The sequence below is a fragment of the Pipistrellus hanaki genome, assembly GCF_964339955.1.
Source record: "Pipistrellus hanaki genome assembly, chromosome: 3".
Classification (NCBI taxonomy): Eukaryota; Metazoa; Chordata; class Mammalia; order Chiroptera; family Vespertilionidae; genus Pipistrellus; species Pipistrellus hanaki.
Genome location: NC_140505.1, coordinates 78,735,201 through 78,762,962, shown reverse-complemented (window position 1 = coordinate 78,762,962; position 27,762 = coordinate 78,735,201). Strand labels below are relative to the sequence as shown.

The 27,762-nt window shown below is 46.2% G+C and overlaps 1 protein-coding gene across 15 annotated transcripts in view; it reads left to right on the top strand.

The window, feature by feature from the left end:
• Positions 1 to 20,417, top strand: part of CAB39L (calcium binding protein 39 like) — a 129,631-nt gene extending 109,214 nt beyond the window's left edge. For 8 of the 15 annotated variants that reach the window (XM_084879467.1, XM_084879465.1, XM_084879466.1 and 5 more), the window contains 2 exons: positions 3,542 to 3,685; positions 18,483 to 20,417. In XM_084879467.1, coding sequence (XP_084735593.1) covers positions 3,542 to 3,685; positions 18,483 to 18,662 — 324 coding nt within the window. In that variant the 3' untranslated portion in view covers positions 18,663 to 20,417. The remainder of the gene's footprint in view (positions 1 to 3,541; positions 3,686 to 18,482) is intronic. The other 7 variants (XM_084879458.1, XM_084879455.1, XM_084879456.1 and 4 more) reach the window with 2 other exon arrangements.
• The last annotated feature ends 7,345 nt before the right edge of the window (positions 20,418 to 27,762 follow it).

Below are 27,762 nucleotides of genomic sequence, written 5' to 3'. Positions count from 1 at the left end.
CATGTCCCTTACTCCCCCTGGCAGGCTGGCCAGACCTCACCCATGTACGAATGCATGCACCAGGCCTCTAGTTAAGTAATAAAACTACTTTCCTTCTATATTTGTTGAGAAGATTCTGTGGTAATAGGACCTTATTTCCCCAACACTATCCACATTTATCACACAAGCTGTGAAGGGTACAGACACAAACAAGATTTGATGTATGCCCTGTGGAGCTTACATTCTAAAGTAGGGGTGTCGAACTCAATCAGAGAAGGGGGCCAAAATCTAAAATCCAGCCTAAATCGCGGGCCGAATGGTTTACTGAACAGTCATAAACTGACAATGTCATAAACTGACAGCGGAGTGCAGTGATGACAGCGCGGTGCGGGCCACATTGCAAGGCCTGGCGGGCTGGATTTGGCCCGCGGGCCTTGTGTTTGACACATGTGTTCTAAAGAGACTCACAAGTAACTCTGTACTGCAAGACAGTGTGAGTACAGCTGGGGAAAAACAAAGAGCACAGAGGCAGTTGAGGAGATTCGGCCAGGGAGAAAGTCAGACTCACAGAAACATAGGGTAGAATGGTGGTTACCATGGGCTGGGGGTAGGGGAAATGGGGAAAAATTGATCAACAATTATAAAATTTTAGCTATAGATAAATATGGTTTGGGAATCTAATGTACACTATGGTGACTATAGTTAACAATACTGAATTGTATACTTGAAAGTTGTTGAGAGTAGATATTAAGCATTCTCACCACACACACACACACACACACACACATACACACAACTGAGGTGGTGGATGTGTTAACATGATTGTGGTAAATATTTCACAATGAATAAGTATATGAAATCATTACAATGTACACTTTAATTGTGTACAGTTTTTTCAATTTTATATAGAGGCCTGTTGTACAAAATTCCTGCATGGGTAGAGTCCCTAGGCCTGGCCAGCAATGAGGGCTGATCGAGGCCTTCTGGCTGCCATCCTGGGCCTTTCTCCGGCTGCCAGCCAGGGCCTTCCTTTGTTCTGTGTGGTCTGTGCACATCATAGCAAGCAATTGAAATCCCGGTCTCCTGGTCAAACTCCTGATGGACACTTTATATATTAGCCTTTATATATATATATATATATATATATATATATATATATATATATATATATATATATATATATATATAGTTGGGGTGGGTGGATGGAGCAAGGGAAATAAGGCCACAGACCCAGGAATAAGGGAGACTTAAGTGAGAGAGCGGAGGAGAGGAAGCAGCAGGAGTGACTTCAGATCACAAAGGGCTTTGAGTACATCCATAGGAATCTAGACATTTGTTTGTGCATCCGTTTTATAAGTGGAGTTAGTAACATGAATAGGGCTGATCTTTGGGAAGATTTGTTTGACATAATGTGCAGAATGGATTGGATTGGCTGAAGACTGCAGAGGAGACCATTTGTGTGCTATTGCAGTTGTCCAGATGAAAGGCAGTAAGGGTTTGGATGAGGGTACTGGCAGTAAAAATTGAAAGATTTTTGAGGCTCTTAGAAACAGAATATTGGAATATCTTGGATGTAGATTTTATGTGAGGAGCAAGAGAAATAAAGGAGCTGGGAAGATTTCAACACTCTGCCCTAAGGCACTAGAAGATATGATGTCATTAACAAGGAGAAAAGAGGAAAGAGACATTAAGTGTGATAGGCCAGGAAAGTGTTTGGCTGGGGCTGCCAGGTAGACAGTTAGAAATGTGGGCATGTAGTGTAGGAAAGAAATTGAAATTGGAAATGGAGATTTGAGATACACCTTCCCAGATGTTATGGTTGAAGCCATGGACTTAGATGAGACTATTGGGAAATAAAAGCTAAGTGATTCAAGTATACAGCTTGGAATGAATGAATGAGTGAGTGAGTGAGTGAGTGAGTGAATGAATGAATGAATGAGAAAAAACAAGTATACAGCTTGGAAAATTCCTGCATATGTAGTGCCAAAGGAAGACAAGTCAGTAATATAGGCAGCAAAGGACACTACAAGGGGTAAGAAACCAGAAGAATGAAATAGCCTTGAAACCAAAAGCAAAGAAAGTCTCCGAAAGAGTGTTCAGTTAGCTTTAGATGCTCAGAGAGACTAGGAAGATGAAGATCAATGATTTACATGTTTGCCATTCCATATGTATATGACTAACTGGTAACCAGCTAACACACAACCATGTCATCATTTTCTGTGTCTAACAAACATCACTTCTGCGCACTAAAATTACTTAACGGTGTGTGCTTCTCATTTGTTCGATAGGCAAAAGATGCGTCACAGGCAAGGCTGTTGTTCCCTGGCTGCCAAACACGCACACACCCCTACTACCTACACACCCCAACAGGTGTTGCTAGACTGCATTGTGAGATAGACAATTTCATGTGCTCTCTCCTTCCATCCAGCACTTAAACATGTATGTGATGTACTACTATCCTGGGACATCTAGAAAAATTCCAGTGAATAGGAGATTTGGAAAATAAACGTATCACATATAAAATTATGTTAAGGGTACACTTCAACTGCCTGGTTGCCAAAGCTTTAGGAATTGCTCCCACTACAGTGAGAAGACAAGTTGATGAGATGGAGCAGCAGCACATTAAGCTGTGCTGTTAGAGTATTTCTCTTCAATTATTCTCACTTTTGGTGTTTTTATTTTGTTTTGGAGTATCTTAGTCTGTTCTGGCTGCTATAACAAAATACCATGGATTGGGTGGCTTAAATAAGAAATATTTATTTCTTGTAGTTATGGAGGCTGGGAAGTCCAAGATTAAAATGCCAGCAGGTAGAGAGCTCTCTGAGGTCCCTTTCATAAGAGCACCAGTCCCATTCATGATGTTTTTACCCTCCTGTACTAACCTCTTAAAGCCTCCTAATACCATCACAGTGGAGGTTAAAATCTCAACATGTAGATTTTGGAGAGCACATAAGCATTCAGTTCACAACATGGAGTAATGCTGCATTTTGGGAACTATTCATTTGTCACCAGAAAATGCCTTGCTTTTTATAAAAACGTGCTGCACATGATAAACTTCATTTGGGTTGAGAATCAATTATTTTTTTTTCTGGTTATATATCAGAGTTTGTAATAAAAATTTTGGGGAAAATATAAGCCACTTTACATAACCTATTTTTTCCCAAGTAAGCTACTAGAGTACATTAATTTAGGTAATGAGGGAATAATTGTAGAGTCAATTTTGTTCTTCTTATCCTACCTCAAGATAATTTAAGCAATGAAAATAATAAATTAGTTTCTCACTAGCTCTTGATTAGCACTACAAATTGAGATTTTTAAACCTGCAGCAAAATAGATTCAGAAATGCATTAAGTACGGACTTTAACAAAACTGGAAAAAGCTTAAAATAACTACTGCTTTCATGCCTGTGCTTTAAGATGTGCTTAAGGACTCTCAGTTTTTTTCATGTCAACATTCTAAACTCACATTTATATTTTGTTTTTAAGTGGGAAGCAATGAGATGTATTTTTAATAAGATGGCTTTCAGATTATAGCATTGATTTTTTGTTTTATTTGTTTATAGCTGCTGGGGGAACTGATCCTGGATAGACACAACTTTGCCATTATGACAAAGTACATCAGCAAGCCAGAGAACCTCAAACTGATGATGAACCTCCTTCGAGATAAAAGTCCCAATATTCAATTTGAAGCCTTTCACGTCTTTAAGGTAAAGTGTAAGCTACAGAAATAAAGTGGGCATTTGTTTTCCAGTTTCAAGTGGCAAACTCCTTACTTTTTATTCTCCTTCATACTTGAGAAAAAAATTAAGTAGGCAGTCTTTTGTTTTGCATGAGTTAGTTGAAATTTTATAGTTATATTAATGAATGCCCATTTCTTTCTAAAAGGTTTCTAACCAATCCATATCTCTAAATATTTTCTTTTTTTATTAAGAAAACTAGAGGCCCAGTGCATGAAAATTCATGCACTGGATGGGGATCCCTCAGCCCGGCCCGCCCCCTCTCACAGTCCGGGAGCCCTCAGGGGCAGGAGGTGACCCAGTGATCAGGGGAAGACAATGCCCCCATCATACCTCTGCTGCTGCCACTGTCAGCAGCGCAAGCCTTGTCCGACCTGGTCACCTGAGCCTCGGGTGGCCCTGAGCAGCTGGGCAGCCACCATCCGAGTCTTGCCTGCGCCTTGGGCTTGCCCTGGGTGGCTGGGAAGCTGACATCCAAGGCTTGCCTCTGCCTTGGGCCAGCCCTGGGCAGCTGGGAAGCCAGCATCCGAGGGGGCTGAGGGGGTTGGGGGACTCTGGACTCAGGCACGCGGAGTTGACAGACCCACCTAGGGTGGTCCCAGCCATGCTGTGCACCTGCCACCCCGACGGGACTGAGGGGCCTGTGCACTGCCATCTTGTTGCTGTGGGCACCGCCCTCTTTGAGGGCTTGGCAGTCAATTAGCATATTCCCTCCTTATTGGTTGTGGGCACAGTCATCTTTGTGAGGGTGTGATGGTCAATTAACATATTCCCTCTATTAGATAGGATAGGTAGATATGTTTCCTAAAAGTTACTAAAATAATCAGTGACTGAGCTAGAATCCAAATCTTGAGTGTGAGAATTTGAATGCTTTGCTTTCTGCCCTAAGTATTTCTCTGAACCTTAAATGAAGCAATGAAGAAACACTTGGGTACTACTCACTTTTATTACTTATTCATAAATATTTTTGTAAATGTATTTTCCTATGAAAGAAAGCTAGCCCCTGTAATACCTGCTATCTCTTCCTAATAATGTTTTCATTAGTATCCTATACAATAAAAGTCTAGTATACAAATAGACTGAACGGTGGAATGACCGGTAGAACGACTGGCCGCTATGATACACACTGACCACCAGGGGACAACCAGCAGTGGCGATTGGGGGCCGGGCCAGCTGGTGGGCAGCACCAGGCCACCAGCCAAGGTGGGTGCCAGCTGGGGCACCATGATCACCCTGCCCACCGGTCACCCCACAGATCGGCCCTGATCGCCAGCCAGGCCTAGGGACCCTACCCTATATATTGGGAACAGTCTCTAAAATTTAAAAGTTAAAACCTAGCAAGGCTACTCTAACACTGAAAAAATAGGATGATGCAGCGATAACATGCATGGATTCTGACTTGCACATTTTGTGGTCAGCCCTGATGCTAACACTTATAATTGTGTGACAGAGCCAACTACTTAACTTCTCTCTGCTTCAGTTTTTCCCTATAAGATGGGGAAAATGGTACTGTTGTCTCAGAAGGATCGTGTTATGTACTACATTTTATAATCAGGGCAAAAATATGTAGCAACCCATACAACAGCAAGATGCTTTTCACCTGTATGAAAAGTGTGGTCACCGGTGCATATAGCATCCTGGACTGTGAGGGATGTCCAACTGTTGGTTTAGGCCAGCAAGGATCAGGTCTAAATTGTCAGCAGACACCCACTGAGGGCGCAGGCTGGGCTGAGGGCCCAGGCTAGGCTGAAGGTCCCCCACAGTGCATGAATTTTGTGTACTGTGCCTCTAGTAAGTAATCAAATGGCCTCCTAGAAACTTTAGACAATGGATTTTTATAGATTACTAGAGGCCCAGTGCACAAAATTAGTGTACCTGTACCCTTTCCAATCTGGGACATCCCTCTCACAATCCAGGACTGCTGGCTCCCAACTGCTCACCTGCCTGCCTTCCTGATTGCCCCTAACCACTTCTGCCTGCCAGCCTGATCACCCTCTAACCACTCCCATGCCAGCTTGATTGATGTCTAACTGCTCCTCTTCCAGCCCATTTGCCCCCAACTTCCCTCCTCTGCCAGCCTGGTCACCCCTAACCACCCTCCCCTGCAGGGTTGATCACCCCCAACTGCCCTCCCCTACAGGCCTGATCCTTCCCAACTTCCCTCCCCTGCTGGCCATCTTGTGGTGGCCATCTTGTGTCCACATGGGGGCAGCCAGCTTGTGTGTTGGAGTGATGGTGAATCTGCATATTACTCTTTTATTAGATAGGATAGGGGCCTGGGACATGGGTGGGGGCCAGCTGGTTTGCCCTGAAGGGTGTCCCAGATCAGGGTAGGGGTTCCCTTGGGATATTGGGCGGCCTGGGAGAGGGGCCTGTGATGGTTTGCAGGCCAGCCACACCCCCTGGCAACCCAAGCGGAGGCCCTTGCATCTGGGGTTTATTTACCTTCTACAATTGAAACTTTGTAGCCTAGAGTGGAGCCAAGCCTTCTGCTTGCTCTGTGGGGGCAGCCATTACTGTTGGGGCTTATGTATCTTGTATAATTGAAACTTTGTAGCCTTAAGCAGAGGCCTGGGCTGGCCAAGGTGTGCGGAAAGCTTGGCTTCCTCCATCGCCAGGGGAAACCCTAGCCTCCTGCTCTTTCCAGCTCCATGGCTGCCGCCATTTCTATTTGGATTTATGTATCTTCTATCATTGAAACTTTGTAGCCTTGAGTGGAGGCCTAGGCGGACAAGGGCAGGTAGGAAGCTTGGCTTCCTCCATTGCCTGGGAAATCCAATCCTCCCTCCAGCTCTCTGTGGCTGTAGAGCCATCTTGGTTGGGTTTATTTGCATATCCACTCCTGATTGGCTGGTGGGTGTGGCTTGTGGGCGTAGCATAGTGATGGTTAATTTGCATATTACTCTTTTATTAGATAGGATGGTTGATGAGAAAAATCTAATCTGTAATTCTATACTCCTAACTATTGTAAAGACTTTAGTAAGTTTTCTCTTCCTGTGCACATATTTGAAGGTTTTTTTTCCTACAGCTGTATTTACATTGTACCCAAAATTCATAACCTGATTTTATCACTGAATGCTACACCATCAGTAAACATTAATTCATTATCATTATATGTCATTTTTAGAACTAGTAGTTTTATTGGCATCATAGTTTATCATTGGGTATATTCATTTTAGTTTACTTAAATATTCCTGCAGACTAGGTAAGCTTTTTTTAATCTTTATAATGTATGTTTATTAATTGAATTTATCAGTTGATACACGGACACATGGCAATTTATAAGATACTGGAGGACCGGTGCACAAAATTCGTGCCTGGGTAGGGTCCATAGGCCTGGCCAGGGATCAGGGCTGGTGGGGTGATCACGGAGGCCCCCACTGGCCACCCACCTTGGCTAGCCTGGTGCTGCCCAACTCACTGGTCCTGCCCCACCCCCTGCTGCTGCTGCTGGTCAGGGCCTGTGGACGAGGGGCAGCTTCTGCATTGAGCATCTTCCCCTGGTAGTCAGTGTGCATAATAGCTACTGTTGTTCTGCCAGTCATTCCACTGTTCAGTCAATTTGTATATTAGGCTTTTATTGTATAGGATTTAATTGTTGCTCTGAGAGATTAAAAAAAAAAAGTTTTAATCCATCTTTCAGCCACCAAATCTTCATTGTCCAAAAAGTCACTAGAGAAATTTAAATTCAAAATTAATTTATAAATTCCATTCAATTACATTAAAAATCCCAACAGCAATTTTCCTGGAACTTAACAAGCTAATTCTAAGATTTGTTATTTTTGTGTGTGTGTTGTTGTTGTTGTTGTTGTTATTGTTTGCTTTTTAAACATTTATCTTTATTGTTGAAAATATTGCAGATGTCCCCTTCCACCCTTCCCCACTGACCCCTTTCACAAGTATAGCCTAGAAATATCGATGGTGATTTTGAAGAACCGATAGGGGAATCCTCCCTACCAGATTTTAAACTTATTGTGCCCAGTCAAAATGGCGGAGTCAGAAAATGCTATGCTTGCCTCCTCCTGTGACCACATCAAAATTTCAACTAAACTACAGAACAACAATCATTGAGAACCACCTGAAATGTGGTGAAAGAGAAATCCCATAACTAAGGGTATAAAAAAGAAGCCACATTGAGCCCGACCAGTGTGGCTTAGTGGTTGAACATGAACCCATGAACTAAGAGGTTTGATTAGGGCACGTAACTGCGTTGTGGGATCAATTCCCAGTAAGGGGTGTGCAGAAGACAGCTGATCAATGATTTTTCTTTCATCATTGATGTTTCTATATCTCTCTCCCTCTCCCTTCCTCTCTGAAATCAATAAAAATGTGTTTAAAAAAAGAAGCCACATTGAGACCAGTAGGAGGGGTGAAGACACAGAATGGACTGGTCCCACACACATATGTGGCAGTTTTCTCAGCTTCACTGGTTCCTGCTGAGGAAGAGAGGTCCCAGGCCCACATCATCCTTCCAGCCCAGGGTTCCTGTCCAGGGAAGAGAAGTCCCCATAAATTCTGGCTGTGAACACCAGTGGGGATTGAGGCTGAGAGGATTCAATCTGGTGAGAAGGAGGGCTGCTGGAGTCCTAGGCATTAGGGCCTGTGCTTGGGCTTACTCGCTGATGAACTCAACTGATCTGAGCTCCAGTGCTGGGATTGTGGCTGAAAAGCACCAAGACGAGCTGGAGTGACTCATTTATCTGGCTCAGGGTGAGGACTGGAGAGGCAGCTCTCTTCCAGGCAGATGGGCTGGCAGAGGCCTTTGGTCCTTTGCTCAGCCTCTCCCACCTAGCCTGCAGGCTCAGCCTGGCACCAGGTCTGAGTCTCCATCAACACGGCTAAAACGATTTGCCCAGCACTGGTTATTCCCCGGCCCACCCTACTTGATGGCTCCCAGGCCGCTTCCAGTGGCTTTTCCATACAAGCAGCCTGTCATGGCTCATGCTTCGTTACTTTACCGAATTTTCTCAAAGGTTCACAAACTTCAAGTAAGCAGTACCTGGCCTCATTGTGCCCATACTTCTTTTTTTAAAAACATATTTTATTGATTTTTTTTTTTCAGAGAAGGAGAGAGACAGAGAGTTAGAAACATTGATGACAGAGAAACATTGACCAGCTGCCTCCTGCACACCCCCTACCAGGGATGTGCCCGCAACCAAGGTACATGCCTTTGACCAGAATCGAACCCAAGACCTTTCAGTCCACAGGCCGACACTCTATCCACTGAGCCAAACTGGTTTCAGTGTCACTGTGCCCATACTTCTTACTAAGCAGCTCCAAGTCTGGCACAAGCACCAACCATCTTCAGATCATATTAAGTGGCCCTGAGCAGGGCATGGCAGTGCACCTGATCCCCTCCTAAGAGACCCCAGAACAAGCACACCCAGAGGCCAGCTTCAGACTACACCAGAGGACCACCCAACCATCTCCACAAACAACACACCTAAAGGGTAGACTCAGAAGGCATTAGAGTAGGGGTGTCGAACTCAATCAGAGAAGGGGCCAAAATCTAAAATCCAGCCTAAATCGCGGGCCGAATGGTTTACTGAACAGTCATAAACTGACAATGTCATAAACTGACAGCGGAGTGCAGTGATGACAGCTTGGTGCGGGCCACATTGCAAGGCCTGGCGGGCTGGATTTGGCCCGCGGGCCTTGTGTTTGACACATGTGCATTAGAGCCTTGCTAAAGGGAATCCTACTTCATAGGGTAAGGCCCTGCACAACAGCTCCTCCTCTATAGTCATAGTCAGTCCTGAGAGTCAGTCCCTCTCGTTGGCATGCCAGTAGCAATCAAGGCTCAACCACAGTAGGAGGGCACACACAGACACAACCCACACAGGGAAACACATGGGGTACCTGGCTCAGGTGACCAGGGAGTTTGTAAAACTGGCATTACAGGACACCTAATACATAATGCCACTCTACCAAGAGTAGGAGACAGCTTTACCTAACACAGGAAAAAACACAGGGAAGCAACCAAAATGAGAGACAAATATGTCCCAAATGAAAGAAAGGAACAAAACTCCAGAAAAAGAACTAAACAAAATGGAGACAAGCAATCTATCAGATGAGATTTCAAAACATTGGTTATAAGGATGCTCAATGAACTTAGGGGAATAGTGGAGGAAATCAGTGAGAACTTTAACAAAGACATGGAAAACATGAAAATAGAGATAGGAAACATAAAAATAAACCAGTCAGAATTGAAGAATACGTTAGAAGGAATCAACAGTAGATTAGATGAATGAATGTATTGAATCAGCAATTTTAAAGACAAGGTAGCAGAAATCACACAATCAGAACAGCAAAAAGAAAAAATAATCCAAAGATATGAGGATAGTTTAAGGAGTCTCTGGGATATCATCAAGTATACCAACATTTGCCTCATAGGAATACCAGAAAAAGAAGAGAGAGAGCAAGGGACTGAGAACCTATTGGAAGAAATAGTGACAGAAGATTTCCCCTAACCTGCCAAAGTAAATAGACACATATGTCTAGGAAGTGCAGAGAATCTCAAACAAGATGAACTCAAAGAGGCCTACACTAAGACACACCATAATTAAAATGACAAAGGTTAAGCACAAAGAAAAAAACCTTAAAAGCAGAAAGAAAAGAAAAAAAAAAAGCAGATAAAGAGCTTCCTAGACACAAAAAAGCTAAAGGAGGTTACCACCACCAAATCAATATTGCAAGAAATGTTAAAGGGACTTCTTTAAGAAGAAGAAAAAGATAAATATGAATAATTAAATGGCAACAACTACATACCTATCTATAATTACTTTAAACATAACTGGATTAAATATTCTAATCAAAAGACATATGATGACTGAATGGATAAGAAAATAAGACCCATATGTATGCTGCCTACAAGAGACCCACTTCAAATCAAAAGACATGCAGGAATGAAAGTAAAGGAATGGAAAAAAAAATTATGAAAATGGAAACAAAACAACAACAACAAAAAGTGGGGTAGCAGCATTTATATCAGATAAAATAGACTTTAAAACAAAGGCTAGGCCCTGACCAAATAGCTCAGTTGGTTAGAGCATCATCCTGATACACCAAGGATGCAGGGTCAATCCTCATTCAGGGCACATATGAGTATCAACCAACGAATGTATAAATAAGTAGAACAACAAATTGTTTCTCTCTCTTTCTCTTTCTTTTTCTCCTTCCCTCCCTCCTCTCCCCTCCCTCCCTATATCTAAAACTCAACTAATAAAGTTTTTTAAACAAAGGCCATAAGAGACAAAGAAGGACCCAACAATTTCACTTCTTGATATTTTTCTGGAGAAACCACAAACACTAATTCAAAAATTCATATGCATCCCTATGTTCACTGAGCCAAACCGGTTTTGGCACGAAAATATTTTGATAGTTGCCAAATGAGAGGGGGTTGGCTGGATGAGTGAAAAGAGGAAGGAAATAAGGTGTGAAATTGTCAGTTATAAAAATGGTCACAGGGATGTAAAGTACAGTATTAAAAATATAGTCAATATTATAATAACTGTATGGTGTCAGATGGGTACTAGACTTATTGGGGTGATCACTTTGTAAGTCCTATAAGTGTATAGTCACTGAAACTAATATAATATTCTATGTTAACTGTAATTAAAAAAATGAAAATTTATTTAAAAAATAAAGCCTGAAATGCCAATAATAACAACAAAAAAAAAACTTATGGATTTGTAATAAATGAAGACAATATTGTATTGGCACAGAGATAGACAAATAGGACAACAAAACAAAGTACAGGGCCCAGAAATAAACTTTAGTAAATATGAAACTTAATATTTAGTAGTGGAAAGATTATTAAAAAAAAAATCAGTGAAGAAAGGGTTTACTATTCAATAAGTGTCATAGGTAAAGGATTATCTATAAAGAAAGTTCTGTGCTCGATTATATTCAGAAATAAATTCTAGTTAAAGACCTTCCCTGTTTCCCCAAAAATAAGACAGTTTCTTGTATTAATTTTTTCTCCCAAAGTTGCGCTGGGTCTTATTTTTGGAGAATGTCTTATTTTCGGGGAAACACAGTATTACACTTGAAAAGCAAAATTTTTTAACTTTTAGGTGAGAAAATAGGAGACTGTCCTTATGATTTTAGAGTGGGAAGAATTTCCTTAAAAAGAAATAAAAATCATAAAACATAATAGAAAATATTAATAAACTTGATCATATTAAAATTTAAAACTGCTGAAAAAGACATAAGCAGAGTGAAAAGAAAGGATAGAATGTGATACATATCTATACTAATAAAAGGGTAATATGCAAATTATCAGGACGCCCCCACAGTAATGATTGAACAGCAGGCTCCATGGGGCAACCAGGCCAGCAAGGGGGGAAGTTGGAGTGATCGGGCTGGCAGGGGTGTATTTAGGGGCAACCAGGCAGGCGAGCGGCTAGGAGCTAGTGGTCCCAGATTGTGAGAGGGATTTTGACTGGCAGCAGTCAGACATCCCCTGAGGGGTTATGGATTGGAGAGAGTGCAGGCTGGGCTGAGGGGACAAATTTCACGCCACATGCACAAATTTCATGCACTGGCCTCTAGTCCTATATAATAAAAGCCTAACATGCAAATTGTCCCCTCGGGAGGTTGTTCGACCAGGAGTTTGCTCACTATGATGTGCGCTGACCACCAGGGGGTGGTATGAAATATGGCGGGCGTCTGCAGCGTGGTGCTGGTAGTGGGCAGCAGTGGAGGCAGTGCTGGCCCTGATGGGCCCTGACAAGAGGGGGACCACAGTGGGGTGGTGTAGCAGGTGAGTGGATGGTGCCAGGCCAAGGTGGGTACAGCAGGGGCCCAATTGCCCCACCAATCGCCCCTCAGATGGTGACCAGTGGTGGCAGGGGCTGGGGCTGCCACTTGGCTCCCAGGCTCTGAGGGAGCCGGGCAGGGGGCCTGGCCCAAACCAATTGCCCCGCAGATGGCAACCAGCAGCAGTGGCAGGGTGAGAGATTCAGGTGGAAGTTGGGGGGTGCCAATCACCCCACAGGCGGGATGGTGGAGCAGGTGAAGGGGCGGCACCAGGCCATGGTGGGTGCCAGGCGGGGCTGCAAGGCTGAGGGTGTGAGCTGGGGCTGCAAGCTTGGGGGAGCGAGCTGGGACCCCAATCCCTGCAGGCTACTCCACGGGACCCCACCCATGCATGAATTCATGCACTGGGCCTCTGGTAACTTAGAAAAAGAGAAACAATTCAATAGAAAAATGGGCAAAGGATACAAGTTGATACAGATTATTATTGTCTCATTTTCATTAGCTTGCTGATAATTACAGATGAGGAAACCTAATTGCCCAATAAATAGTTGAAGATGCTCATTTTATTAGTAATCATGGAAATGTCCATTAAAACATTGATGAGATATAAGTTCACATTCTTTATATTGGCAAAAATGTTTAAGTCTGACAATATCAAGTTTTTGTAATGTTAAAGGCAGTGAGAACCCTCATACACTGTAAATTGGTACAACTACTTTGAGAACAGTTTAGCAAAATTAAGAATTGAAAGTGTGCATAAGGAATCATGTACAGAAATGTTCATTGCAACATTGTTTAGAATGGTGTAAAATTAGAGGGAAAAAATATAATGGCTAGGGAAATAAAAATTGTGACATAGCCATATAACTGCATATATTAATGGGTTAAAATTAATGAATCAGTGTGGATAAACTCAGAAACAGTGAATGGGATAAATAAACATTAAAGGGATGTTATTTAAAGTTTGAAAACATGCAAAAACAATACCATATGTGGATTCAGTTGTGCAGTTATAGTCTAAAAACCTGCAGGGGAGGGTTAGGGAAGAGAATGGTATCATGAAGAAGTGTCCAAAAGGCTTTAATTATATCTGTAATACTTTATTTTAAAATTTTCAATTATTCCTATACTCTTCTCTGTTATAATTATTTCATTAAAAATAAACACAAATTTGATGGAACAAAAATAGACTAGAAAATGCCTATCCTATCTAATAATCTAATAAAAGAGTAATATGCAAATTGACCATCACTCCAGCACACCAGATGGCTGCCCCCATGTGGTCAAAGATGGCTGCCCCCATGTGGACACAAGATGGCCACCACAAGATGGCCAGCAGGGGAGGACAGTTGGGAGGGACCAGGCCTGCAGGGAAGGGCAGTTTGGGGGTACTAAGGCCTGCAGGGGAGGGCAGTTGCCAGAGGGGACCAGATCAGCAGGGCAGAGCAGTTAGGGACGATGAGGCTAGCAGGGGAGGGCAGTTAGGGGTGACTGGGTTGGCAGGGGAGGGCAGTTATAGGGGACCAAGCCTATGGGGGAGGGCAGTTAGGGATGACCAGGCCTACGGGGGGAGGGGGTGGCAGTTTGGTATCACCAGGCTGGCAGGGGAGGGCAGTTAGGGGCAATCAGGCTGGCAGGGGAAAAGTTAGGTGTCCATCAGGCTGGCAGGGGAGAGGTTAGGGGGTGATCAGGTTGGCAGGGGAGAGGTTAAGGGCAATCAGGAAGGCAGGCAGGTGAGCAGTTGGGAGCCAACAGTCCTGGATTGTGAGAGGGATGTCCCAGATTGGAGAGGGTGCAGGCTGGGCTGAGGGACACCCCCACCCTGTGCACAAATTTCATGCACCAGGCCTCTAGTGTAGTATAAAATGATTGTCCCTCTTATGACCCTTTTGACAGTAAAATTGTCATGTCATTCAGCTTCCATATCTCATCCTAGAAGAGAGCAAGCTTTATATAATTATGCTAAAATTATGCCTAATTCAGTGGGTGGCAAAATAGAAATAACTTACTTTCATCCGTTGAGATCAGAATTTGGATCATCTAATCATCAAACAGATTAGGTAAATTTAAAAATAGTTGACTGCTTGTTTACTTGCATATGTGTAAATCCCTAACCCTACCCTGTACCCCAACTATGTTCCTTCTGAGATGTGAACTGAATTGTTTACTTGCCAAAAATAATATCTTGTTATTTAGAAAAATTATCAGGGAAGGCCTAGAGTTTTTTCACAGCTCTTTATTGATAGTTTTTCCCCAAAAGCACCTTGCATAAGGTGAAGGAAATGTGGAACACATGACTAAAAATGCCTTTGCCAGATTATTATTATCTCATTTTCATTAGCTTGCTGATAAGTTCAGGGACTGAAATGAGATGCCATTTCACATGTTCTCCTGTTGACAGCAGGATGGTGTGGTGACAGCAGGAAAGAACTGGATGGAAGTCAGGGGCCCTAGGTTTTTGTTCTGGCTCAATTGCCAGCAGTGACTTTGGACAGAATGAGTAACATTAAAGTCTAGGTCTAAGATACTAGGATCAGGTGACCTTTGTCTCTGTCATGGGCTTTCCCAGAGATGTGCCCGTTATGAATGTAGGAATCAGCTATGAGCTATCTTCCTTTCCCTTCCCTGCTAACCTCCTTAACCGCAAAGGACTCATTGCCACTTCCCATCAAACCGTATAGGGTGTGTGGTCTGTGCCTTTGACTAACGCTCAGAGCTGCTGCAATCTGAGGAAGACTCATGCCAAAGTCGGTCCTACGGGTACTAGTATTACTCTGTCACCCACATCCTAGTGGGCCACAACAGCCATCTCTGTCCTAGCTTATTCCACAACTCAAAGGCCAGCTTAATAATTCATCTAAAAAAAAAAAAGTATACAGAATAAGAAACATACTACCGTGTTCCCCCAAAAATAAGACATCCTCCGAAAATAAGACCTAGTGCGTGGAAAGATAAGACATCCCCTGAAAATAACTCCTAGTGCAACTTTGGGAGAAAAAATTAATATAAGACACTGCCTTATTTTCAGGGGAACAGGGTAGTTGAGAATAATTTTTATGTGGTCTTACTGAAAAGCAAGCAGAATTGCACATTAATTTGGTAAAAGACTAACCCTAAATTACCCACTTCTTTAGAGACCTATTTTTTACAAACCAACTTCCTCAGTCACAGTGCACCAAATCTAAGTCTACTGATGGAGAACGCGATTGAGACCAAACGAATTTAGGAGTCAGCTATGATCTGATTTAATAATAAAACTTTTTCTAAAAATTTTAATAATACACTAAAAAAGTGTTTATATCAGCTAATGTTTCATCAACTACTTTTAACTAGTGTCAAAGTAGTCTAAATATTGTATTCATTTGGGAAAGTGAACCTTTAGAATTGAAAGGTCTTATTCTCTACACTTGCATAGAATGAAATTTTCTTTTTAGTAAATTTTATGTAACTATAACAAGAGCCCCAACTTCAAACCCATATACAAAGCACTCCAGGCTTATAGTAAGGTTTATAAAGAAGAAAACTAGCTATCCAATATTGGGTCTAGCACAAATCCCTCTTGGTAAAATACGTAGAACTTGAATAGAATGAATGAATATGTGTGTAAAATAAGAATATTTTTGTTTTTCATTTTTAAAAGCACTCAGGCTTAAAATACTCTTAGTTTTCTGAAATATTTGAATTGTGGTCATATTTGTCTTTTTCCGTAAATCGAATTTCTGAAACATTTTGTGTAAATTAAGGGATACATTCAATAAGACTGCATTCTAAAAAGAAAAGTCACAAGTAGTTTCATTTGTATAACTTTTGGGGGGATTGAAAATAGCATTTAAAAATGGGTACAGCAGACAGAACCAACAAATGCTCTATCTTGAATATACATTCAAATGATTTGGTTTTGCCCTGGCTGGTTTTCTCAGTGGTTAGTGTGTCCTTGCCGCCCTCCTCCCCACAACACACACCAAAAAGTCTCCGGTTCGATTCCCTGTCAGGGCACTCCCTCCCTCTCTTCTATTCTCTTTAAAAATCAATGGAGAGCCGAAACCGGTTTGGCTCAGTGGATAGAACGTCAGCTTGCGGACTGAAAGGTCCCAGGTTCGATTCCAGTCAAGGGCATGTACCTTGGTTGTGGGCACATCCCCAGTAGGGGGTGTGCAAGAGGCAGCTGATCGATGATTCTCTCTCATCGATGTTTCTAACTCTCTATCCCTCTCTCTTCCTCTCTGTAAAAAAATCAATAAAATATATATATAAAAAAAAAAATCAATGGAGAAAGTGTCCTCCGGTGAGGGTAACAAAACAAAATAGTATTTGGTTTTCCAGACCTTGACTTGGAAGTGCATGTCTTATGAAATGGTTCGTCTCAAGCCTTGACCTGGGCCTTCAGGGTCCCAGCTGCCCCAGAGGAGCCCTGCAGTATGGCATTAGTTGCCTCAAATCAGCATCTACCTTTAGAGGCAGCAGAGTTCAGAACCCATGCAAAATAAAAATAAAGCAAGTTTTTAAACTTGAAAACAAATTGAACCATTTTAGGTCTATTGTACAATATATGGGTTGAATGGAGTTGATTCAATGATGCCTGTCTGCAAATTCCAGCACATTTTATATTTATTTCAGATGGATACAGAGAAGCTTAGTTTGCCCAGTATATTTAATCTTCTTTTTAAAAAGAAAGACTGTTATGAGTTACTTTTGTAGTTACCACAAATGCCAGACTATTTCCTTTTTGTTGTCGTTAATCCTCACTCAGGGACATTTTTCCGTTGATTTTTTAGAGAAAGTGGAAGGGATATGGGTCTGTAGTTTTCTTGTGATACCTTTATCTGGTTTGGTATCAGAGTAATGCAGGCCTCACAGAATGAGTTAAGAAGTATTTCCTTCTGTTTTATTTTTTGGAGAATTTTTAAGTGAATTAGTGTTAATTCTTTAAAATGTTGTAGAATTTACCAGTGAAATTGCCTGGTCCTAGGCTTTTCTTTATCAGGAGGGTTTTGATTACTGATTCAATCTCCTTATAGAATTTTTTAATAGTATAAGAGAATAATATGAATGATTATACATAAAAAAAACTAGGTAACCTAGGTGAAATGCACAAATGAATAGGAACATACAAATTACTAAACTGACTCAAGAATAAATAGAAAATCTGATTCATAGACTTGCTCTCATGTCACCTGCACCAGCGGTCGCCAACGGGTGGTCTGCGGACACTGGTGGTCCGTGAAGTCCACAAGGTTGGCGACCGCTGGCCTACACCACCAGCCTTCCTGTTCCCAATGCAGAAGTCTAAGGTAATCTCCTCTGCTTTGAATCTCTGCAGCCTTTCTGAACCTCATTGGTTCTTATCATCTTTTTAAAAAATTATATTTTTATTGATTTCAGAGAGGAAGGGGGAGAGAGATAGAAACATCAGTGATGAGAGAGAATCATTGATCAGCTGCCTCCTGCATGCCCTGCCCTGGGAATCAAGCCTGCAGCCTAGGCATGTGTCCTAACCTGGAATCGAACCATGACCTCCTGGTTCAGAGGTTGGTGCTCAACCACTGAGCCACACTGGCCAGGTGGTCCTTAACATCTTTGTGTAGTTTTCTCCCTCCCCATAACTGCTGGGTTAGGGGGGTCCTTTAGGGCTCAACCTTGTGACCCCCACTGTCATACGCAATCCTGTTCCTAGCATGTTGAGCGTAGAGTGCACTGTTGGAGGTACACGATGTGGAGGCAGGGGCAGGGGGCTGGTGGTGAAACACTCTGCATTTTGAAGTGTGAGAGAGAGCATGAGAGAGCCCAGAGCTATAGATAAATATGTAAATATAAGATGCCATTTCAAATATATCAAATATAGTTTTATGAATGTGTAGGAAATGGATATGAATGGGAATTAAGATTTTCCTAATGAAGTGTGGCCCAGCTTTCTATAGCATACTAACACAGGCACCACATGAACACGTAGTCCCTGCTGTCCCTGGTGTGCATTGCTCGTCTCCATATTTATTTCTTTATGTTTCAGGTATTTGTGGCCAGTCCTCACAAAACACAGCCTATTGTGGAGATTCTGTTAAAAAATCAACCCAAGCTCATTGAGTTTCTGAGCAGCTTCCAGAAAGAAAGGACGGACGATGAGCAGTTCACTGACGAGAAGAACTACTTGATCAAACAGATCCGCGACCTGAAGAAAGCGGCCCCCTGAAGCCTCACCAGGTCCGGCCGCCCGGTCCCAAGAGGTGCCTGCTCTGCTCAGCCCACTGAGCAGTGTAGATGGAATGTGAACATTTGGGTGAAAAGAAACTAACCTAGAATTATATATTCAGTTTAATCAAGTCTGTAATTATGTGAAATCAGAGCTATTAATAAAAGCATTGTAACGTTTTTGTTGCTGAAAAGCAACCCTGAGCTCCCAGTCCCTATGAGCCCCTAAGGAGGAGCCCAAGTGATGGGTCACTGAATCCTCAAAGAGGTGGGATTGCTGGGCAGGAGGCACAAGGTATTTGACGTACCTGCACTTGGGCAAATTCCCTAAGGCACTGACAGGTCTGAGAAAATAAGATCCGTGTGTCAGCCACTAGATATTCTTGTTCCCTGCCTATGTCTTTTAACTCTAATTGGCGGTTCCTGACTTCGTAGGAAATCGATGCCCAACCCCCTGCTCAGCCCTCCTTTCTGCTCGCTGTCCCGCATTCCATCTCAAGGGATGTCCTCAGCACTCCACTCCTGGCACCTCCCCCACCCCGACCCCCGCAGGAGGGATGGCTCAGAACCAAGGATTCCTAGGGGCCCGGGCACAGCAGACCGGATGGTGCGACCTGCTTGCTCACTTGAAAACTTCCGAACAGGTGATTCAAAACCATAGTTCCAGCTATAGTCATGGATGTTTCACACTGACTTCCATAGCATTCATGAACATTTGGAATATTTCATTCATAATTTTTATCATGTTTTGTGGTGAAAGTGTTTCAGAGTAGGAATCATTGCATTAGGATACCTAGGATGTACAAAGGGTCACACAGGTCTTTAACCCATTTTTATAAATAAAGGAACATTGTCATTGGGAGGACAGATTATTAAATGCATAAAAAGTGTCAAATGACTAAAAATTATTCAGTTTATTTTTTAATAAGCTGTCACTCTTAATTTCCTAGTAAAGTATTCAGTAAAAAGGTAGAAAAATTATAAAATGTTGGTCCCAAATATTCTCTTGCAGTTATTGTCTTCTGTAGGAATCTTTACTTCTTACAATATTGGGTGTTGTGTTCTTCAACCAGATGTTTCTCCACCCAGAGCGGTACCTGGCAGGGTTTCGCCCTCCTTGGCTGGAGCGCAGCGTGGGGCCCTGAGGCAGGGGGTGTGGGCCGGGGCCTCCGGGGCCGATGCTGGCCGGGAGGGTCAGCCGGCAGCCCATCTGATGCCCTTCATTCTTTAGTCTAATTACGTTTAGAACATTCCCAGACAGCCCAAAGTCTGTTAGAGTTTGCTTTTCTGGGTTTGCTTATTTGGTTAGAAGAGATGAGTGTAAATATATTTTTAAAAACAAAAGCACAATAACCATTGAAATTTATTTGGTTGCTTAAATACTGTCCCACAGCATCATGGGACACATGTTTTCAATTGAAATCAAGGCCTTGGTTTAATCCTTTTTGATAAGTAAAACATTTTATTTTCTCTGGGTTTGAATTAGCTCTTACCTAGCAACCCCTTCTCCTAGTTTGGTTCCTGTCAAACAAAACGAGGCTCAAGAGACAGTAAGTGAAGTAGCGGGGTTTTGTTGTAATACAGGTTTGTAAATTATTAATGTGAAAGAGGGAGCCAGAAGCTCACAGTCAATATATGCTTGCACAAAATTCACTGTAAATATTGTGAGAATTGAATTTTGAAAGGTCATATTTAATAAACTATTTCAAAAGCACACATTTAAAATAAAGACTAAATAAAAAGGTCCTGCATGCTCCACGTTTGGTTTGCATGTCCTGTGTGTGTTCTCGTCAGCACCTTCAACAGGAGAGCCCCGGGGCGCCTGGGCGGCCTCCGGGGGTGGCTCCTGAGGCCCCACTCCCCGCTCTGGGCACTGCCCTGTCAGCGCCGCCTGTCTGTCTGTCCCTGGTGCTAACTACCGTTCACCGAGCGCTGCCTGCCAGGCACTGAACGTGCACATCACAGCATCGCCGCCTCTGGCAGCCAGTCATTCCCACTTTATATTTGAGGAAACCGAGCCTCTCATCAGCTTAACGATCCCAGGCAGCCTGGGCTAGACCCGGAAGACAAACCTACAGCGGCCTGAGGCCAAACTGCTGCTCTCCCCTCTCATCCCCAGGGCTGAGAACCAGGGACCATCTAAGCATGGCAGGAGCTATGTGCCCTGCCCGCTGCTGCCCGGGAGGTGTCCGGGGTTAAGGTCCTAGCGTGAAGCCAGCAGGAGTTGAGATCATGATGTTCTTGGACGAGGCTCTCGGCAGAAGCCAGGCATCTGCCCAAACGTTAGAATTGCCCCCGGAGAAAAGGCCAAGTGGCCCTCAACCCTGACCCAGCTGTTCCTGCCTGCCAGCCGCCACGGGGTCAGGTCCTTGGGGATTTGGGAAATAGATGCTGGGGAGGGTGGTGAGCTGTGCCAAGCCTCTGTCACTAGCCAAACCGGTTTGCCCTGAGCCCGTGTGCAGCCTGGAAAATTCACGAGACCCGGAAGTGATTGTAATCATGTGCAGGAAAATGAAATAGAAAAATTGCTAGAATTTTTTAAATAAGAAAAGATAGTGGTTTCAAAACAGATTTATAGATTTTCCTAGACTAATGTATTAAAGTAAATTAAGATTTTTATATATTTTACTTGTGGTTTTTGTTGTGTTCTATTCTGGTGTGAATAATCACCTTCTCCTCCGTGCTCCTTCAGCAGGCATGGTGTTGCAGTGAGGGGCCTATAGCTGGATAAAGGTCTGAAACAGAAAAAGACCTTGAAAAGCTAGACTTGTAAAGATCAGATGAATGTGAACCAAATTACTTTGTTTTGAAATATGAAAAGGGCTGTTATGTAACTGCTGGAAGGAAAGCAAAGTGAAACAGAACGACCAGCCCGGCTGGCTGGGCCTCCGGACCCCTCTCTGAGCAGGCGGCTCCGCTGCGGGGGCAGGCTGGCTCCCAGGGCGAGTCCCGCTCCCGGCCAGGCCGCTGGCAGCCGTGGCCGGACTTAGGGCCAGGCCTCCCCCCAAAGTCCCTATCTTTGCAGAGCGGGCTGCACGTCCAGGCTGCTCCCCGCCTGCTCCGCCCAGGAAGAGTGACCCTGGCCCCGCGCTACAGGATGACTCACGGGAAGAACTGAAAAGCGAGGTTCACTGAGGGGCGGTGTAGCTGCTCCCCTCGGCTGTCTGACGTTCGGAGGATCGAATGAGACCTACGGCCAGGACAGGGACCTCGCTTCCAATTTCTCCGTCACCTTGAGCAATCCCTTGACTACCTCGCCTTCCAACTTCATTTCAAACTGCAGTTCTGCACCTACTTTTGTTTTGTTGGCTGGCTTTCCAGCTGGACATAACATGAGCTTAGATTTCCTGATAGGCCCGTGGCTGCCCAGCCAGGCGTTCCTGCACCTCACATTCCGCAGAGGCCGCGCTGAGGCAGACTCTGCCGGGTCCCTCCTGCTGGGACTGCCCGCGCCTCCTCGCTGCCCCCAGGGAGAGGGTGCCGGGAGCAAAACAAAGTCACCAATCACACAAAAAGTCACAGCCCCTTTACCATCAACTCTATCAATTATAATCCAATCGCCACACGGTGAGCCATTGTGTTATTTACTTATCCTCACCCAAGGATACTGTTTTTCATTGCTTTTCAGAGAGAGAATGGAAGGGAGAGAGAGAAACATCGATGTGAGAGAGACACATCTACTGGTTGCACATACCTGACAGGGGTCCCGGATGGAACCTACAACCAAGCACTCGTCCTTGACGGGAATCAAACCCATGACCCTTCGGTGCTCAGGCCAGAGCTCTCATCACTTTTTATTTTATTTACTTTAATTGTTTATTTGTTGTTGTTAATCCTCACCTGAGGATATTTTTCTATTGGTTCTTAGAGGATGGAAAGGAGGGGGAGAGGAACATTGACGTGAAAGACACACATCAGTTGGTTGCCTCCCATCCGCTCCCTCACGGGGCCAGGGATTGAACTGAACCTGCCACTGAGGTACGTGACCTTGACTGGAATCGGACTCGAAACCCTTCAGTCCACAGGTCGACACTCTATCCACTGAGCCAAACCAGCCAGGGCACCAGTTTTTATTTTTTAAAGCTGCGAACATAGGGCCCCTTTGGGAGGACCCGTTTTAATACTCATTAATTTATCCTTAGAGAAGATCGGGAAAAAGGAGTTCCCCTGATTTTACTTCTGAAATTTAAAGCCTAAAGCAACCAAAATATTAATTTAGTCAAACGCTTCTTTATTCATTTAATTCAACACCCACGAACTCATTCTCCGTGCCCAGAGGGGTGGTGGGAAGAGGGACCTCAGAGTGACATCGGGGTCTGGGGGGCGGGACCTGAGTGCCGGCTGGTGAGCGGCCTCCACTAGCCCACCGGGCGGGGCAGGGAGGGAGGGCTGCAGGGAGCCCAGGAGGAGCAGCGGGGTCCATGGAGGTGTCCGCAGCCCACGCCGCCTCGTCCGTCCCCGCCTCCACCTTCCAGGGCCGAGCCGGGAGGAGAGCCTGATGGGGGCGGGGCGGCCGGGCTGTCCCTGCACCTGCTGAGGGTGACTGCACTTCCCGCCCCTCCCACTCCCACAGCTGCCCTTAGACCACGTGTGTCAAACACAAGGCCCGCGGGCCAAATCCAGCCCGCCAGGCCTTGCAGTGTGGCCCGCACCGCGCTGTCATCACTGCACTCCGCTGTCAGTTTATGACATTGTCAGTTTATGACTGTTCAGTAAACCATTCGGCCCGCGATTTAGGCTGGATTTTAGATTTTGGCCCCTTCTCTGAGTGAGTTCGACACCCCTACCTTAGACCGAGCAAACCTGTTAATTCTGGAAACACGTTCCAGCTGAGCGGGAGCGACACCTCACAACCCACCGTGTCTCCCCCCCCCCCCCCCCCCCGGAGCTGTGTGTGTGTGTGTGTGTGTGTGTGTGTGTGTGTCCCCGGGAGCCGTGTGTGTGTCCCCCCCGGAGCTGTGTGTGTGTGTGTGTGTGTGTGTGTGTGTGTCCCCGGGAGCCGTGTGTGTGTCCCCCCCGGAGCTGTGTGTGTGTGTGTGTGTGTGTGTGTGTGTGTGTGTGTCCCCGGGAGCCGTGTGTGTGTCCCCCCCGGAGCTGTGTGTGTGTGTGTGTGTGTGTGTCCCCGGGGGCCGTGTCCACAGCCTTCGGAGACCTCTTTCCCCAAAGTGAAGGAGGGTTTGTTCAGTCGGGGAGCCCCAGGGGCTTCCGGGGCCACATCTGGACTCGGTGCCAGCTCCGCCCTCACGATCCCCCCAGGACCCCGAGCCGCCGCCCGGGCACAGGGCCGAGCGGCCGGCCTCCGGGCGGCCTGGAACCGGGAGACCTGCGCCCCGGCCCGGCGGAGCCGCGCCGCCTCAGCACCGGGCCCAGCACCAGCGGCGGGGCCGAGGGGGGGAAGGTGGGGTGGTGCCGTCCTAAGGGCTTAAACCGCCGCCCGGGCGCTGGCCTGGGAGCGGGAAGCGAGGTGCCCGCTGCCGTGCGGCCCGGCCGGCGGGTGGACGCTGACGGGCCGCCGAGGACCCTCAAACACGGCCTCCTGCTGCGGCCGGCCTTCCAGACGCTTCCCGAGCACCAGGCTCAGCCCGGCACCACCCTGTGCGGCCAGGCTCCCCTCACCTGCGCCTCCAGAGGCCCGGGGCAGTGAGCCCGCCCAGGCCCTGCACACAGGCCCGGGGCAGTGAGCCCGCCCAGGCCCTGCACACAGGCCCGGGGCAGTGAGCCCGCCCAGGCCCTGCACACCAGGCCCGGGGGCGGCCCCGGAGGCTGTGAGGGGTGTAGGACTGAACCAGCCGGGCGGGCGGGCCTGTGCTGGTGCTCTGAGTGAGGAGGGGCCATCCCTCTCTGGCCTCAGGCCTGGGAACTGCACCCTTGGGCCTGGCTCCCTCTGCACTTTGACCCCCTCTGCAGCGGCTCCTCCATGAAGACTCCTCACCGCCCGGGGGCGCAGGAGGAACCAGCTCCTCCCGCAGCCTCGTCCGGTGACAGGGGTGAGGGCTGCTGGGCCTGAGGGGCTCGGCCACGCCTCTGCCAGCCCCGCGTCCTTCCTCCCGGTGGCCAGCGAGGTCTCCGCAGGCCGGCATGGCAGCCTGGCCTGGGCCTCTGAGCCGATGGCTGTGTCGGCCACAGCTGGTCATGGTTCCATTCCGTCAGGGCTCACGGCCGGGTTGCAGTAAGGGGTGTGCAAGAGGCAGCCTATCAGCGATTCTCATCATTGATGTTTCTATCTCTCCCTCTCCCTTCCTCTCTGAAATCAATAAAAAAAATATTTTTAAAGAATTGTTTTTAAAAATATACTTTATTGATTTTTTACAGAGAGGAAGGGAGAGGGATAGAGTTAGAAACATCGATGAGAAACATCGACCAGCTGCCTCCTGCACACCCCCCACCGGGGATGTGCTTGCAACCAATGTACATGCCCTTGACCAGAACTGAACCTGGGACCCTTCAGTCTGCAGACCGACGCTCTATCCACTGAGCCAAACCAGTTAGGGCAAAAAATATCTTTAAGCCGAAACCGGTTTGGCTCAGTGGTAGAGCATCGGTCTGCGGACTGAAAGGTCCCAGGTTCAATTCCGGTCAAGGGCATGTACATTGGTTGCGGGCACATCCCCGGAGGGGGGTGTGCAGGAGGCAGCTGGCCGATGTTTCTCTCTCATTGACGTTTCTAGCTCTCTCTCTCTCTCTCTCTCTCTCTCTCTCTCTCTCTCTTCCTCCTCTCTGTAAAAATATCAATAAAATATATATTTAAATATATATATATCTTAAAAAAAAAATAACAAAAAAGAGGTTATCCCAAAGACCAGGCTGACACACCATTTAAAATGCCTTTGGGACAGAGGATGGTTGACTGCCCAGCCCCTGCCCCCGGAGGGCCTGCCTGGGACCCCAACGTCAGGAGCAGGCCGGGCCCTGAGGCCGGCATCGCCCTGCTGAGGGGGAGACACCGCTTCCGTGTCCGGACACGGAGCTCGGCGTCCACACGGCCAGGCCCGCCGGTGCTGTGCCAGGCTGCGCTGCCAGCCCGGGGAGGACCGGCGCCTGCGGCCGCACCGTCCGCCCTTCACCTCGAGCAGCTGTTCTCGCTGTCACTTCGCTGTGACTGTCTGGATTCGGGCGCAGCAGGGGCCTGAGCAGCAGGAAGCCGGCCCCTCGGGGAGCGGCAGGGCAGGAGGGACTGGCAGGAAAGGCTCAGGATCTGGGCCGGCCTCATGGTGTGAAGTCAGGCTCGGGTCCGAGCTGCCTGTGACAAGCTTGCGGGCTGCCTCCCTGGAGACAATCCCCTGGTGAGTCTGCCGGTCAGTTCACCATAGAATGGCGGTGGTTTAGGTTCAAGACTGTGTGGACTTACATGGATGCACACAAGTCCTGTGGCTGCTCTCCCTCCTTATCCCCCGCCCTCCCCTACCTTCCCTGAGGTTTGAGGTCTGATTGCTGCTTCTCTGCCTGAGTTCTGGCTCACTAAATGAAACCCTCTTCCTGTCAGCCATGCCTCCCTCCACGCCCCGGAAGAGAGGGCGGGACAGGAGTGACTGCTGCCAGCGAGCCAAGCCCTGCCCTGAGGGGGAGGCCTGGTGAGTTTGGATCCTGACCCCATCCAGTGGCCGCATGCGAGGGTCCCAAAGGCTTCAGACCTCGAGGCAAACCCCAGCCCAAGAGGAGCCAGCAGTGACCCCGGATCCAGGCTCTGCTCCCACTGCAAGCAGCTGTCTCTTTGGAGGAGGCTGGCCCACAAGGACCCTGAGGAGAGGCTCAGGTCTGCGAAGGTCCAGCGAGGAGGCAGACACACCTGATGCACTGAGCGTCCACTCAGGCTTCCTGAGGGGCCCAGTGCCTCTGCTGCCCCCGCCTGGCCCGGGAGGAAAGCACAGCTCCCCTTCCAGGGGCGACGTGGTCCTAGGGCCCTGTTAGCGCCCTGCTCAAAAGCCCACTCCTCTTCATCTTTCAACACCTTGTGCACACTGTATCCGTCATCTTGGATGACATAACAAGACACCACCAATGGCATAACAAAACACCATCTTGGATGACATAACAAAACACCACCAACAGAATTCTTACGGTTCTGAAGGCTGGCAAGTCCCAGACCAAGGCGGCAGCCGCTCAGCGCCCATGAGGCTCTCCCCGCGGGCAGGGCCTTCTGATCAGTGCCCATGTGACCTCATCGAACCTTAATTAATTCCATGAAGTGCCATCTCCAAATACAGTCATTTCAAGGGTTAGGGCTTCAACATAGGCATCTTAAGGGGAGCCCTGGCTGGTTTGGCTCGGTGGATAGAGCGTCGGCCTGCAGACTAAAGGGTCCTGGGTTTGATTCTGGTCAAGGGCAACACATGCCCGGGTTGTGGGCTCAATCAATTGTTCTCTCTCATCACTGATGTTTCTATCTCTTCCTCTCCCTTCCTCTCTAATATTAACAAAAAATCTTTTTTTTAATAAAAATAAAAAATCTTATGGGGCAAAAATATTAATTTCATAACAATATTCTCCTGCTTAAGACACTCAAAATCTAGCTCAGAGAGAACTAACCATCTGAAGAGAAGATTCTGTGTTTGGAAGAATGATAACTAGACAAGTCACAAAAGTAACAGACTTCAGTAGGAGCAAGGTTTTGATAAGTGTTTCCTGGAGGGCAGAGGATGGTTAATATTATTTCTGTTTTGCTGATTCTCAGATGCTGAGAAAGCTAGCACAGGCTTCTAGGTAATGAAGGGAAAACCCTTGGTTAAAGTGAAGTCTTTGTTTTCTGAAGGTTGGAGAAATGTGTCAGTTAGCAACTGCTGCGTAACAAATCCCCCAGACTTGATAAGTTAAATGAAATCAGTTATGGTTTCTTTGCAGGTGTGTGGGTTGGCGTGGGTCACCTAACCTAGGCAGGGCAGGCTGAGATGGCGCTGCACTTTGTGTCTGGTGATGGGAGAAATGCAAAAGAGCAGGTGGAGACACCCAAGGATTCCTGGGGCCAAAACCAGAATTGGCATAAAGCCATTTTCACTTCGTTCTATTGAACCCCAAACCAAAGGTGGAGAAATACACTCTACCTTCCGGTGGGAGGCACTTGCAAAGCTATATGGTAGAGGATGTGACAGTGAAAAACTGGGTCC